The 12,773-nt window shown below is 31.8% G+C and overlaps 1 protein-coding gene across 5 annotated transcripts in view; it reads right to left on the reverse strand.

Annotated features, from left to right (window-relative positions):
* Positions 1-422: 422 nt before the first annotated feature.
* LOC143256583 (nucleobindin-2-like) overlaps positions 423-12,773 on the reverse strand; it is a 35,412-nt gene continuing 23,061 nt past the window's right edge. For 4 of the 5 annotated variants that reach the window (XM_076513965.1, XM_076513967.1, XM_076513969.1 and 1 more), the window contains 5 exons: positions 8,604-8,693; positions 7,228-7,335; positions 4,883-5,065; positions 3,007-3,558; positions 423-2,453 (listed from right to left, as the gene is read on the reverse strand). In XM_076513965.1, coding sequence (XP_076370080.1) covers positions 2,391-2,453; positions 3,007-3,558; positions 4,883-5,065; positions 7,228-7,335; positions 8,604-8,693 — 996 coding nt within the window. In that variant the 3' untranslated portion in view covers positions 423-2,390. The remainder of the gene's footprint in view (positions 2,454-3,006; positions 3,559-4,882; positions 5,066-7,227; positions 7,336-8,603; positions 8,694-12,773) is intronic. The other variant, XM_076513968.1, reaches the window with a different exon arrangement.

Raw genomic sequence — 12,773 nt, forward strand, 5'->3', positions numbered from 1 at the left:
AGGGAAGAGAAATAAAATTCCATTCAAAAATATCTTTTGGAGGCTGAATTTGAGAGCTTTAGAATAACTGAAAACTAAATAATACTTAATACAAACACAATACTCTTTTGAACTGATACAATGACAAGAAAACGTTAAAGTGTACAATTTTAAGGTAGTTAAAAGCCATCTATACTTTCTTTTCATAGGTGAACCTTTCTACAAGTGAAATGTCAAACTGTAGGGAAGCTTTTATTGTAAATGTTCCAAGATTTTATAATTTTTGTGGTATGGAATTTAATTGGAAAACAATTATGAAAAAGCAAAATTAATTCAAAATAAAACAGACCGATCCTTTCAGGAAGTTCGAATGGCCTCACTGTAAGACAAATTTTGTTAATATTGGGTATCATATCTTTCAGGTTGTAGTTAAAAGTCTGTTATTCATGAACAGTTATTTCTCTTTATTGTTTCCAAGATACATTGTAGAATGCTTTCTTATCCAAATCGATCTTTTGGCTTATTACAGTTTGTTGTAGGAGAAAAACATCCGAAGCCTAGCTTCATAATGAGATATCTATGGAAAGAAACTATCCTTAAACATGATTTAATAGCAAAAACACAAGTCAAATAACTATGAGAAAATATTATCTTGAATGAACACTTAACAGTAAGGTAACCTGTAGGGAAAAAAATTATAGAATTATGTATGTTTCAGGAGAGAAACACCAAGTTCTGAAGGAACATTTAGTGCAATGATAGTCACAACGGCTGAATTCTTTTTGCTTTACTTACAATTAAGTAGGGAGTACTACACGTAACTAACTAGTCTAATGGAAAATGCCAAGACCTAAACAGCACCTATGTAGCATGTAGACAACAATAACAAAATTTATTTTAGTAAGGAGTACTTTTCTTAAAACAACAACAAAAAACATTTCACTATAGTCTATTAACAACACCCCTTGTAATACAAGAAACACTTATATTTTTTGAAGAAATAAACAATTCTGACATTATATACACAAATTTTTTTCAAAATATACATTCATCAATAAAAACTGTTAGAATTCTGAACACATGTTAAACAGTTAATCCATATTTAGACAGGAAAAAACACCAATAATTACTGTAGTTTTCACATGTTGATATGTTAGATTTTTCATCTTTAAAGAGAAAAGAAAAAATTCCATTCAAATGTTTTGTGAAGGTTGAACTAGAAATTTAAAACTTGGATTTTTTTTCTTACAACTGTAGTCTCTCACTTCTCATCTTTATGATTCAAACACACATATGTATGTGTAATAAAATGAAATTAAATATCACTTAGCTCCTGGTTCATAAGTCAGAACTGATCAAGGTCTTATCAGCATCTTTTATATTCATTTACCATTGTTCTTTTTGGATCAAAACCTTATTTAGGTCGTATTTACCTATCAGAACATGTCGTCGTACAAATACAGTTCTAACGTATCATTTTTCTCATAAACTTAAATCAGCCTTGGTAGTTGTTTATATGAATTGCCAAATACCTAAATGGAATAAGTTAAGTTTAAAAAGTATATTAGTCTACAAACAGCTTTTGTTATTCAACAGTAATGAAAATAGTTTTCAAGTCTCATTATACACATAGAACAAACAAGAATTTTTACTAAGTGAATAAACTTGAAATATTTATCTGTGTGGTAAGAAAAGTTACATATACATACATACATATATATATATGACTCGCATACAGTTCAAAGTACTTTTCGGTTAAACAGATATGATCGATGTTTCTAAAAGCAGTACTTCAAAGTAACAAAACTGTATAGTAGCTTATGGTTCTAAATTACATATTTAGATAAATTTTTTCTTTAATATTTGACTATTAAATGTTTAAGTAAAAATTCATTTTACATAAAGTGCATAATTTACTTTAACCAAAACAAGTAACCTTGGTAATCTGTTTAGTGCAACGTTTTTCTTTTTTTACTTAAGTCTTTAAGTAAACTTATAAATACTTTTGGAATAACAAAAACATACAGATACTTCTAATAATTTAAAGTATTAAATTTTATTGTACAAAGACTAAGTGAAGTCTTGGATGTAGTTTAGGGTGTATTTTCATGTTAAAAAGAAGTTAGTTGTGGACACCAACCTTAGAAAGCACCGAAATCTCTAAGCTAGCATGTCTCTCAGAGAATTCAGTTCTTCCTAGGCTGAATGCACTTAAGTTCCTATTTTAAAGAAAATTAGATTATTAAAAAAAAAAATACATTGTGGTCTTTTGTTAATGTAAAAAAAAAAAGTCTTTGCAAAACCAAAACATAAAAATGGAAGCACAAGTTACACACAAACACTTTTTTTTAATATAAAAAATAAACTTCAGACATTTCTTTCAACTCCTGTCTTGCCTATAGTATTTTATATTAAGATTTCTGCTTGGTATCTTGTTGTGAGTCTGGTGCTCTTTCCTTCAATGATGCTTCAGGCTGGAAAGAAAACAAAACTAATGCATCAATTCAATTTTTTTTAATCAACTCCCTTAAGTATTTAAGTGTATATAATTATATTGAGATAAATTAAAGAAATATAACTTTTAAAATTTGGTGGAAATAAACATCTGCTATCTAAAGAATTATTAGAATTTTTGGCTATTTTCTTATTTCGTTATCTAAATAAAGCATTTTTATTTTAGCAATGAAACTGCCCATATCAAAGTCTACACAGTATGTCAAACATGTTGACTGGAGATACAACGAAAAATATTTGAACCACAAATTAACACAACACAAAAAGTGAGATTTCAAAAAAAAAAGGTTTATTTGTATTTTTCTCCGCAAAGCAGATTAATACTATTTGATGTTAAAATTTTAACATCTCATTTTAATTGGTGGTGAGGTATTCCTCATAACATATATATATATATTTCTCAACTTTAATTTGTCAGCAAAATAAACCTTTTTGATAGTGAGATATAAACAGCAATAATTATAAGTTTACCACAGAAACATGTTTATTAACCCTTTTCATTAATTGAAATACCTTTAGCTGTGAAGCATCTCCCTGTATACTCTGTTTCTGGTGTACTACCTGAGATGGCTGTTGGAATGCAGCTTGTTGTACCTGCTCTTTTTTTGCTTGTGCTGGAACATGGTGTTGCTGTGGGACTCCCTGGAACTGTTGGTGCTGTGGGACTCCTTGGTACTGTTGGTGCTGTGGGACTCCTTGGTACTGTTGGTGCTGTGGGACTCCTTGGTACTGTTGGTGCTGTGGGACTCCTTGAAACTGTTGGTGCTGTGGGACTCCTTGAAACTGTTGGTGCTGTGGGACTCCTTGAAACTGTTGGTGCTGTGGGACTCCTTGAAACTGTTGTTGATGTGGGACTCCTTGAAACTGTTGTTGATGTGGGACTCCTTGAAACTGTTGTTGATGTGGGACTCCTTGAAACTGTTGTTGATGTGGGACTCCTTGATGTTGCTGGAACTGCTGGTGTTGTGGAACTTCCTGTTTCTGTTGTTGCTGTGGGACTCCTTGATGTTGCTGGAACTGGTTTTGTGGAGGTACACCCTGATGATGTTGGTTATTTTTCTCAACCTGTTAAACACAGTTTTTATAAAATCTGTAAATACTGTGTACAGTTTGTAGTGATAAAATACAAAGGTAGTCCAACATAAATAAAAAAACAGGATATATTTATTTTTTATGTCCTGAAATACAAATCACGTTGCTCAACAATTTTTTAAAGCTTCATTCTGATACATTTTCTTTCTGCTTTTAAGCAATTATTTTTATTTAACACTTAAAACAACAGTATGTTTTCATTTTACATATAATCAGTTTTCATACTATATCACACAACAAAACTTTGCAGTTTGAAGATGCATACACTTTACACTGTATTATGAACTATTTTATATCTCAACATGTCACATGATTTACTATCCCACCAAAGAACTTAACATGAAAGTCTTTTCCTTACATGTCTAACATTGCCTTTTGCAATTTGATGCATCTTTTGGCTGTATGCTTAAAAACTACACATCACTGTTGAGGTGTATTAGTCACTTATAGGTTTGTTATACAGCATTTATTGTTTTGAAAATGAAACATTTCTTTGTGGATATGATCACAGATCAGGCATGGCTTGGGATAAATTAAGGATAAGGATCCTTTCAGGTGTAACATCAGAAGTAATTTAATAGGTAAAAAACATTTATGAGATACACGAGTGGTTCACGTATAGTTGGGAAAGAGATAGTTACAGTTCAGTAACACATCTGGGAAGAGGCACTTTTTGTGGATTACCAAGGGACAAGGAAATTTCAAGTTGATACAAAAAAGCTAGCATGAAATAGTTTTTATACGATATTAGATATGATTTTTTTAAAATAGAGAAAAATATTAATCTACAGCAAAACAGGAAACTTCCAGTAAAAATATATATGTTTCAGTTTTTTAAAAAATGAGACTTTATGTTTACATTTTTCAGATAATTTGCAATAGAAATTTCACATAATACAGTTTAAGTTTTTGATACAGAAATAACAAATACATTTAACACCAAGGATCACTAGATTGATACTACAAAAGTCCAAAAATGAGTTGACTTAAGCCTTGTTAAATAGTGGTCTCTTCTTCAAAAGCAACAAAATCATAAGGGTAGAAGATAGTAATAAACTTATAGGTTTTACTTAACTGGAAGAATTAGTTACAGCATGGAAGAAACTGACGAATTATGTGAAGAAGAAAATGTGACATACAGAAGATCACAGATGAGGCCACAAAGCAAAATAAATCAAGAACATGGAATAGCTAAGATAATTTTTGTCACCACATTTTTTTACTGAAGTACTTGCAGGTAAAATTAATGTTCCAATATCCATGCAAATTAATAAATACATTAAAAGAATACATTAACCTGATGTGGCATTTCCTTTTGTTTTTGTGGGATATTTTGGTGGGCAGGATGTTGTGGAGAATCTAAATGCTGTGATGGTGAGTCATGAAGTTCTGGTGGAATACCTTGGTGGCCTGCATATTGGGGTGGTACACCATATTGTGGGGGAGGATAGTGAACATATTGTGGTGGTACTCCTTGAATCTGTGAAGGGGATAATTTTATATATGCAAGTCAATTTACACAAATTTAAAAACTTCACACAATTACAATGTATGACACTAGCATTAATTTTATGAATATGATAAAATAAAATCACTTAATTGTAAAAACATATGATAGAATTTCACATTTTTACGTACCTTGCAAACATTTCTTTAAACAAAAGCATTAATTAAAAATAAACATTACTTCTAACATAACTGTTACATAATCTCTCGGTTGTCATGACAATGGAAACTTGGTCGTTTTTATTGATGTCACCACATTCTTTATTCATTTTAATGATCCAAGTTTTTATGATTAGTAGATTGTTATCCAGTTTATAGCTAATAAGATGCTGCATGTGTTGTTTTTTTTATAAGCCCAGTCAGTGTTAATCAAGTGTATCTCTTAATCTATATCAAATCTGATGAGTATTATTTGATCACTTATATTCAGATCTCTCTGATCAGGGGAGTATAGTAGGATGTTTTATAACATGATTATCTATTCTAATTTTACTGTAAAATAGGCTGTTAATTTAAAATGCAATATCCTGCTTCTATAATTCTATTATTTAAAATCCTCAAATAAGCAGATTATTTTGGGTTCCAATAAAAGAAAGCAGACCATAATATATCTCACATTACATCCTGAAGTTAAATAGCTCAGGTTTAAGAGACTTGTTCAAACAAAAAACAGACTTAGTACAGCAAATTCAGTGTTAATTAGCACCACCAGAGATAGTTAATATTACTCAATGTGAATGGCAAAGTTGTGTTACTAACTGTTCTTGATAAGGCCAAATCACAGTAGATAGTTACTGGTAAAAAAGATTCACCACAGAAACAGAGTTAAAGAAACTTTTAAAGGTGTTAAACAACTCAGTCAAAAGAAACCACCAGAGGGGTGGTTAACCTTAACAATTCAGCCACAAAAACCACAACAGATGATCAATGCCAACACGAGAAGCTGTTGTTGAATGTTTTAAATGGATCTGCAGTAATCCATGGTGCAAACTGCCATGTTAATTGAGAAAGACAATACATGTAGCAGAATACTGAGCCCCCCTGATGAACAATTCTTAAAAAAAAAAACTTTTGAATTCTATATCTTAGATTTTGATATGTATTAATTATTGAAATAGAACAAATAATATTTTTTTTAACAAGGATGAGAAATACTGTTCACAAATTTCTATCACAACTCTTCTAAAATTTAAATAAATACACATCAAGATCATTTGTTTCTAAATAAAGTTTAAGAGAAAAGGGAAAAAAAAAATAATGCTATTTAGTTAAGCCTATTTGAAACGGTGAAAATCAAGGACAATAATAAATATTTTTTGTTTTTCTCCTTTTTTCTTCATCACTGTTTACTAAATTTACTTTTTTGAATTAAGTTTATTATTATTAAATTCCATGTTTATTTTTTATATCCAAACTCATCTGAGCCAATACTTTGTCAATTTATTTTGTTATCTGTTTTGTTTTTCTTAATCTTAAAGTTTATTTTGTTGGAAGACTTGAGAATAAATACTGTTTTAATTTCACATAATGTTGCTTTGATAAAATTTAAAATACCATCAGCTTCAATATAACTCCTTTAAGTAACAGCTTGATTTGAGTAAAATATTTTAAAAGAGTGTTTTAACGAAAGTTACTCGTGACTGCAAAAAACCTCTCACGTTCAATAACCCATTCTTTAAGTTGAAAATAAATATATTTTTCTTTGTAAATGCAAATTACAAATATAAAAAAAGTTATTTAACAGCAAAGTTTATTCAGATATAATACTTCATTGCAATACTATCACAGTATTCTAGTTCAGAGAAGTTTTGTTGCAGATAAAAACAAATTTTTAAAAGTAGGATGTTTTACAAGTAAACTAAAAGTTGAAATAACAAAAATATAAAATTCTGAATTTTAGTGTTTCACTTAAAAAAACAACCCTAAATATTTCTTAGGTTTATCAACCCAAGTAATAACAACAATTAGATCTGTGATAAAGAGCAAAAGATACCATGAGATCTTATTTAAATACCTAAAAGAAAGACAAATTCATAACATTAAATAAAAATGCAGTTTGTACAAGATGTGACTTAAAAGTTTCAATAAAAAAAATTTGACAAACAATGCAGTGCAATCAAACTAAACCCTAATTACATTAGCTGCTTGTTTCTGAGCCTCAAAATGTTTCTGTAATTGTGCAGCTCTTTGTTTTTCGTATTCCTTCAGTTCCTCTTCTGTGAACAGAAGCTGCTCATCTATACCCTGAAAAACATTACCAAAAATGAGAAACTCTTGTAAAAAAAATAATTGAATTACTTTAGGTAAATACACTTGTTGTGAGTTGTGTTCAGAATGTATCAAAGGCAAGTTTATACTTTTTATACACAAGTTTATAGTTTGTAGTAAATGTATATTAATCTAAAACATTTTATGTTTTATTTATAAGATATATTAATAAGATAGGAACTGAGTAACTAATGCTCACTTTCACATAAAGGGTTAAAACTTCTAATAAGAATGATTTTTAAATTATGTTGAAAAGGCTATGAGTACTCAAAACTATCAATTTTTGGTCATTGTGATTAGTAAAAAAAATTCTCATTAGCAAAATTATTTTTACACTATAAATCTAATGTTACCTTGTTAAAAACATCTTGTTTGGTCTGCTTTCTTGCAATTTTAAAATAACATGCATAGTTCCAGCCTGTAGTAAAGCCTATCATAAGTACTAAATATTATGATAATTTGAATAGTCTATTAGAAAATGTTGGAAACAAACAGAAAAGTCCCTGATGGTATACAAAACTTGGAAGATTTCTGTCAGAACAAAAATTATCACAAATTATATACTACAATACAAAGAAACTACAAAACACAAAATAGTTTTTGATGATAAATAACCTACTTTTAAATGATAAAGTTTAAAGAAGGCTTAAATAGGCAATGAAAGAAATGTTATTGCAAGTAACAAAACTACACTTCAAAACGTCTTGTCATCATCAGGTATGAACAGAAAAGCTCATTGAACTGTTGTCTATTTATAATTTGTAACACTTTCATTAACCATATCCATCACCAAGCTTTAGAATACCTTTTTAAAAACATTTTAAAATGATTGGCATAATGTGCTGGTTTGGCACAACATTTTTTTTTTAAATATTTGATTATGCTATATAACTAAAAGTATCATGTTTTAGTTTATTCTTAAATAGCTCAATACGAACGTTTTGGTAATACAGTTTACCCAAAGAATTTGATCTTGTAATAAAATCAAAACCTGTAGTAACAGAAAATTATTTGCATGCTCAATCTATCTAATACTTAATAATTATCATCACGTTAAGAGTAAGAGTTATATGACAGTTCACATACGAGGATAAATAACAATATTTTTTTGGAAGCCATAAACACAGCACACACACTCACAATAATTTGTTTTTAATCCTTTAATTTTTTTTATTACAGTTTATAATCAAATCACAACATTTACATTTAATCAAAAGAGAACAGACACCACTAGTAAAAATTACCTTCCAGCCTTCATCTTTTTCAAAATCATCTCTTTGTGTTAAATCAAAAAATTCTTTCTGGCTTATACGTTTGTCCTTGTCCTTATCAGCCTAGAAACATTAAAAACAAATCAAATACATATATTTATTCACAATTATTCAGTAAATATTTTCTATATTTTGTTTGACAAGCTAATGTATGTTTCACCTTAGAGCCTATGAAACAGTTACCATTTTTCTACACTCAATACAACCTTGATACAGTTGCCGAGGTGTTGATTATGATAGGTTCACAAAAGAACTTCCTAAACAAGTACTGTATGACATTAGAACTTGCTCCCACAATTAACTAATGAACTATTTTAGTGGTCACACTTGGTATTAATACTTCATGAACTTCTCTTAGTCACTTCAGATTTAATACACTACCTATGCTGTAACAGCATGTTAATCATATGCTAACTTACTTTATTGATACAAAACGAAATTTGGGTATCATGTTAATACAGTTTTGATCACCTGGCTTTTGATTAGTCCTTCAGTGATAAAAAGACTAAGAGCACATGGTTGAAACCTCTTTTCTTACAGCTTTCTTCTGGTCTGAAACATCATTATTCAATGATAATTCTGAAAATGTACATGTTCAAGTTATTTTAAGTATATAGAGAAGAATGCTTGAAGCTGCTCTCCCAGAAATAGTTTAAAAACTATAAAATTAGTTTTACAACAACTTTGATACTTCTGAGATCACCTGTGACTAAAATGTGTAAACACGTGACATACACATTTAAATTTTCAGTGATGTCGAGAAAATCCACTTGTAGAGAAATATATATGCAAAAATGGCTTGTTTGGGTTGAGAAAATATTTTACGTAGAGGAGCAAACAACGTTTTGACCTTCTTCAGTCATTGTCAGGTTCACGATGACCGAAGAAGGTCGAAATGTTGTTCGATCTTCTACGTAAAATATTTTCTCAACCCAAACAAGCCATTTTTGCATATACATTTAAATTTTGTTCAAGTTTCTGAAAAAAAAAAAAAAAGTCTCATGCACTTGATGTCTTATCGGTAATTATTCATATACAGATGTGTTTCTCCATCATCTGTTGGCTGTGAATATAGTTGTCCCAGAATTAAGATAAAGCAATTACTCTGATATTGGTATGATTTCATTTTTGGAAGCAATTTTTGGAAAACTGTTCCCTGTTTATGAAAGTTTAATTGAATTAAACATTAAACTCAATTGGTGAACAGTAGAACGGGAAAGATCAAACAGAAGAAGAAGACTGCTATGGGATAAAAAGTCTGGAACGAACAGAAGTAAACTGTGCAGGCAATATAACAATGAAAGGTACAGACTGGAGTATAGAAGTCTATCTAGATAGAGATGAGGGTAGAGACAAAAAACAGATGGAAGGGATATAGGCAAAAAGAAGGAGTTGGAAGGAAGGAAAGATATGGATAAAGAAGAAATATAAAGTGAAAAGGTGTATCTGAAATGAAGGACCACATTAAGGTCTCAGTCCAGAAGACTAGGCCATCTGTGAGGAGGAATAATGAATATGGAAGGAATGCATTAATATGGTTAAAACAGGGAAGGAAAAACTCAAGAGTATTAGGAAAAAACAAAAGGTATGAAATAAAACAACCCAATAACCCTGGAGTGAATAGATCAAAGTCTCCCAATGAAAAAGCCATCAGAGAAAGTCAGCCATGAGTCACAGTAGGTTAGTCAGTGAGAAATCCCCAAGTTACAGACCTTCCATTTGCTCTGATAAACCTCTATTCAAGAAGGACATATGGAGTGAGCTGAAAGAAAAGCTACACAATGGGAGAACCCCAATTTCGTCATTCAGGAATGGATAAAATCCAGGCTTGAAGACAAAGAACAGGAATGACCAGATGTTGAACTGGTGACTGAGGCTGAAGAAGGGATAAAGATAAAGGAAGATGAACTGGAGGGAATAAATGCAGTTATTGTAATAGTATAAACCACAGTCGAGATGGTTAATGAGAAATGACAAGAAAGTGAGACATAGAGTGGTATGGATAATAGAGATTACCAAATGAAGTAATCGTATAGAAGGTTACACGTAAAGGAATTTGTAAGACCAAGCCTAGTTGAAGGCATTAACAGCCAGAATCTGAGGACGAGGTACTGGGAATCAAAAGAAGGGTATTTGCAGTTGACTGCTGTGGCAAATGCATCTACACAGAAAAACCACACAGAGAATAAAGCCACCAGAATATGAGGGAATTTAAGTTGTTGGAGCAGGAAAGACAACCTACTACTAGACTGAAAGCACTTGGAACATGACACACAATGAGATGAATGTGGTATGTGTGGGTCCAATATAAGAGATCCAATGTTAGAAAACAGAGTAATTTTGACCAGATTTTTTGGTGATTGGTATGTGCTACCACTTTAGAACTATTAGAATGAATCAAATCCAAACAATGTCTGGTGATAGAAAGGAAGTGATTCAAAGTCTGACAGACTGAGAAGCTCAAAAATGTTGATATGAGAGAACTTCTTGTCGAGAGACCAATAACCAAAAGCCTCTTGGCCATTGTCCCAGGCATCTGAGCCCTAAAGGAATGCAATTGTTAAGAGAGATAAATCTGGATATGGAGGAGAAAGTGGGGTACCCACCAACATACGAGTCTTGTCCACCCAAAGCAGACTGTTTATCAAGCTATGAAGAAGTGTAATGGGAGCTGCTAAGGATTCCTAGTTGTGAATAGCCCATGAAAGGGATTGCATATATGCACAATCAAAGGGGACCAGTAATGTCATTGAAGATCACATCCCAAAAAGTCATAGACCCTCATGAGCAGAAGGTAAGGGAGCTGAAAGAGTGTGGCAAACTGAAAATTTCATGGAATGAAATCACAGAGAAGAAAATTGGGTTCAACAGCAATGAGTGTAAAGAAAGACACCTAAATAAATAAGATACTGGGTTGGATGGAGGAAGAACTCAGTGTCGTATTTAGAACAAGTTTGATGGTCTGCTGATATAGGAGATGCTGGACCACATTTGATAGATGTTGGCTGGAGATTGAATCCCAAGATGGAAGAAAGGAATTGGGTATTGGAAGTAAGGAAGGAATGAAACATGATGACAATTCCTGATAAAATTTGAATAATCCAATGATCCTTGACAAAAGGATGCAACTGATGAAGAAAACTGGCAAGTTTAACTCCCACTGAACCAGAACCCACTGGATAGTTACCCATACTAGTGGCAACATGATATGTTCTATCAAAGAAATTGAAAGGAATGTATTCTGAGAAGGAAGGACAGGTTAGGGTTGGGAAGGGAAAGGATGGAAAACTGGAACAGGTCCCATTTTTGTCTCCAACTGAGATAAATGGGCAACAATATTAGAAGAGTAGAATGTTTTTGTATTGATGCAACTTGAGACTCCAAGGATTCAAGAATTGTGTCAAATTACAAAACACTGCAAAAATGGGGCCATATTTAGGTCCCAATGATAAGATGCCAGTAAATAAATGGGGGTTAAGGTCGCATCTTGACCTAGAAGTTACTAACAACAGAGAAACCACATATGGAAACTCAGAGCCAAAGATGACAAATGAGCTAATGTGTCACCAGAAAACCTCTCAAGATTTTGGCAAAGAGTTTCGGAGAGAAAACATTGTAGAGAGACACCATGAAGAGTTGTGAGAATAAGACAAGGGCAGGTAACTGGGCATGGGTCAGAGTTATAGGAAATTTGAGAACTGCCTTCCAAACAGGTAAAAGCAAGACCTAATAACTGTTGGTTTAGAAAAGGATAGTGTACATGATACACATGTGGAAACTGATTCAAAGTCCATGGAAGGCGAGGCATGCTAATCCCATCACTTAACTGTGAACAAACTGGTCAACATGTACTCGAAAATTTGGGGAAAACACAATAGGATGTGAAGTCAAATAAAAAGGAAGGATGGGAAATAGGGAAAAGGATAGAACATCACATACCTGAGTAACAAATTCCAAAAAGACCATAGTAAGCCTAACTGACTCCATAAGGGGTGATTCAAGTCATTGTCAGTTTGAACAGATTTAGCATGTTTGGGAGAAAGTGGGGTGAGGTGCAAAGATAAAAACTGACCTAGGTAATGTTCATTCTTCCTAAGAATAAGTGTTGATAAATCTACTGCAAAGTTGCCTGCACCTGAGGCT

Source organism: Tachypleus tridentatus, chromosome 7 (assembly GCF_004210375.1).
Source record: "Tachypleus tridentatus isolate NWPU-2018 chromosome 7, ASM421037v1, whole genome shotgun sequence".
In the NCBI taxonomy this organism is placed as follows: Eukaryota; Metazoa; Arthropoda; class Merostomata; order Xiphosura; family Limulidae; genus Tachypleus; species Tachypleus tridentatus.